The sequence below is a fragment of the Pundamilia nyererei genome, unplaced genomic scaffold (genome assembly GCF_000239375.1).
Source record: "Pundamilia nyererei isolate P.nyererei 1_Seehausen unplaced genomic scaffold, PunNye1.0 scaffold00176, whole genome shotgun sequence".
NCBI lineage: Eukaryota > Metazoa > Chordata > Actinopteri > Cichliformes > Cichlidae > Pundamilia > Pundamilia nyererei.
Genome location: NW_005187577.1, coordinates 805,306 through 808,867, shown reverse-complemented (window position 1 = coordinate 808,867; position 3,562 = coordinate 805,306). Strand labels below are relative to the sequence as shown.

At 44.2% G+C, this 3,562-nt stretch overlaps 1 protein-coding gene across 1 annotated transcript in view; it reads right to left on the bottom strand.

Moving 5' to 3' along the window:
• Window positions 1–1,828: 1,828 nt before the first annotated feature.
• The window catches only part of plcl1 (phospholipase C like 1), a 123,390-nt gene continuing 121,656 nt past the window's right edge, over window positions 1,829–3,562 (bottom strand). The window contains exon 12 of the mRNA XM_005746291.2: window positions 1,829–3,144. Within this exon, the coding sequence (XP_005746348.1) occupies window positions 2,938–3,144 (207 nt within the window). The 3' untranslated portion in view covers window positions 1,829–2,937. The remainder of the gene's footprint in view (window positions 3,145–3,562) is intronic.

Here is a 3,562-nt window from a genome sequence, read left to right as displayed (position 1 = left end):
TCCCTGCAGTCCTGGAGAGCTCTAAGCAGTCAACACCTCCTATGACCCTATGAAAGCATTCACAAACTTGCCTCTTGGGGGCAGTAATCCTCCACAGAGGACCCGAAACACCAGCGACCGAAAACCAGCATCATCGGGTGAGGAATTAGGGCACCGTTGTATGGTGACAAACATAAGCGCTCCAGCACAAACTCACATCTTGAAGCCTCCAGTGAGTCAGAGTGTTATTAATAGACCCAAACAGCAGGCGCTGTCACCACGTCTACTGCTCCCGGCCAATTACGAAGCTCTGCAGGTGTGCCCACCGACCCACACATGCAGCCAATATCAGACACTTCTTCTATTCTGCAACCTTTGCTCTCTCGCCATTATTTGTTTTCTACTTTGTGAAGCCCTTTCACAGACACGCACACACTCACACACACCCAAAGAAAAACATGGAAATGTTATTAGGTCAGCTTCCTCCTGTGGCTATGACTCAGTACACCAGCTCTGTCACTGCCCACCTGGAGTCTCGGGAAGAGCAGCAGGAACAAGAGGATGGAGAGAAGTAGGGGGTAAGAAGGAGGTTATTACAAAACACGGCAGACTCATTCAGAAGATACAGTAGCTTTGCACATACACGTCTGCACAGGACTAAGCCAGTTAGTAAACCCTGTGCTTCTCATTATATCTTGTCTACTCTAAAAATGCCACTGGCTGTTAAGCTCCAATATTTAGCCGTGGCCCACGTACCTGCTCTCCTGAAAGGGCAAAAGAAACATTCAAAATGTCTTTTAGTCTTAAGTTAGGTTAAGATGCCTCCTCCTTCAAACACGGAGGTGGAACTTAAGTTGGTCGGCACTGGATTACAATCACAAGTCAATCCAGCAGAACTAAGATGCAATTTTTATTGTATCTCAAACAAAATTAAGAAAACAGTGTTGTTTGCAAAGGTACCTATTTTCTGTCATTATGGTCCCAGCGGTGGCTGCTCTTATTAAATGTGGCCAAATATTCAAATGAGTGAGTAAGCGTCTGCTTCTAACTACTCTGTTTCACACAGTTTTTCTACTCTTGGCTCTGTATGACAGGCTATCAGACAGGACAGGATTTACCTAATATGGTCATTTGAGGCACACAGCTCTTTGAGCAGAGAAGCCCCAAATCTGCAAAGGGCAGCTGGTCAGAAGAAGTAAAACAACTTTACAAGACAAATAAGGATTATTTTTATTTACCATAAATCACGAAAGCCACTCTACTAGAGTTCTGGAGTGGAACAGGCCCACTTTAAGACATGTCACCCTTAAAAAGCTTGAGCTGAGAGTTTCTGGAGTCATGCTAGATTGGCCCCAATCAGCAGAGTTTAAGAGCAAGTTTCCCTGTGTTAAAAAGAAGCACACGTTAATGCTCAGAAACACAGAAGAACACCATCACTGACACAACCATGAACAGCCCCTGCCACACATCATATCACATGTGTTTTAGTTGATTTCTTTTATAACTGAGTTGCACAGTTCATTCTATTGTTGAGTTATACAGTCTTTGTGTATTACTTTAGTTGAAATTATTGCTACACCAGTGTAGTCAACTTCATCCAAACTGCAGGAAGCCGCTCTTCCTCCACAGACTCTGAGCTTTCATTACACCACATGTCAGCATAGTGAGGTGGTAACAAGATCCACACAGCAGACATGCAGTACTACATACACATCCTCTCCAATTACCACACTAACAAACAACAAATGCCAACAGCCCCACAGGCCATTGCGTGGAGATAATAAGAACCTGTGTGTGTGTGTGTGTGTGTGTGTGTGTGTGTGTGTGTGTGTGTGTGTGTGTGTGTGTGTGTGTGTGTGTGCAAGCTTCTGGTGCTTTCTTTGCACAAATACACAAACCAGAAGGAGAAATGTGTGAGTGTACTCGGAGTTACAAGGGCATCTAGTAAGTGCATTAATCCTCAAACAGGGCAGATAAGGCCTACAGAGGTTAAGAGATTGCAGTCTGGAAAGAAGCGATACATTACACAAACGGCTGGATTGATTTGACCTGCAACCTTTCCAAACTCTCAAACCTCATTAATAAGCCTTCATATTTGAGATAAGATCCTTTTTCTCCATCTGAAGCTCATTTTGTTCGAAAGCTGTGAAGAAATTAGGCAGACGCTGCTATGCTTTTTAAGGAGAATGAGTCAGAAAAAGGATACTTCCACTATTCAGGTGAAAGGACAGAGGTTAGTGATCACAACACTAACTGTCAGTCATGTTAGTATATACTCTACTTGATCGGCGGTCATCCTAACTGGATTAAACCTCAGTTTTCCTTTTAAATATTAAGCAACTGCAAACGTTTCTGCAGCTACGTCTAAAATACTAAAATTCTAGGCTAACGTAATCAGCAACTCTCCACCTGTGAGGTTTTCTCAATCTGTTATTGCACCTTTCCACCATTTCCAACACACACAGGCAATTTTGCTGCCTTCCCAAGGGACAGGCCAAACTAACAGCTCTACATTCGCTCCTTTCCAAAACTTCACCTCTGAAACGAAACACCAGTAATATGACGGTCATCATCTGGGGCTCCAGTGTCACAAACTACTAAGTTGTCTCTGATTTCCTCATTAATGAGGAAGAAACTATTTACTTTTAAATGCTGATTTAAGCTCTCAGAAAATTAAGTTCCTGTGTTTAATGTCTTTCTTCCACCGGCAGACATTCATGAGGAGCCTCTCTGCAGGCTGGACTCACCGTAAGGCTTTAGTCTACACATTTACTGCACTGTATACAGGAATACACTCTAGCATAGAGAAATCTATGTCTAATCTGTTGCTTTACACACCCAGGTCCAGGTTTTTCTTTTCTTTTTCTGTCTGCTATCCTCTGTAATTACTCTTTTCAATCCCTTTTCATCTTTGGCAGTGTGTTGGACCCGGGGGGTGGGGGGGTGGGCAGGTGGGTCTCAGATGCGTCCGTTGCCGTGTGTGCTGCTTCGGCGGCCGGACAGGGGGTGGGAGGAGTAGTGCAGCTCAGCTGTGGAGAAATTGGAGGATGAGGAATTGGAGGAAGAAGAGGAGGAGGTGAGTCCACAGGCTTCACAGGCCAGAGCCAGCTGCCTCAGGGCATCCAGAGAATCCATCTTAGCCCCACGTAACAGATCGCTCTGTCCCTGCAGCACAAAGGAAGACGCGTGAGTCTGACTCATACCTGCAAAGTCATGAACTTCAATGAAAGCAAAAGGTAACATTTAAATAGGTTTATAGTCTTTTGTTATTAGGGACGGGTGTATGCAGGTGTTGGGGGGAATTCTCCTCGTATGTAAAAAGCTGATATATTCTGCTCATTTCAGGCTCCATATGTTTATTCTTGTTCTTCCCTGTAGCAGCTCTGCACGATCCCAGCTCCAAACAAGATTAGGGCTGCCACGATTAGTCAACTAGTCACGATTACGTCGACTATCAAAATCGTCAACGACGTCGTTTGAAGCTTTGTTAGAGCACAAAAGACGCAAGAATAAGTAGTAGGATTTAAGAGTGTAATAAGGAACTGAAACAGAAGATGGCAGCACTGCATGTACAAGGATGCCA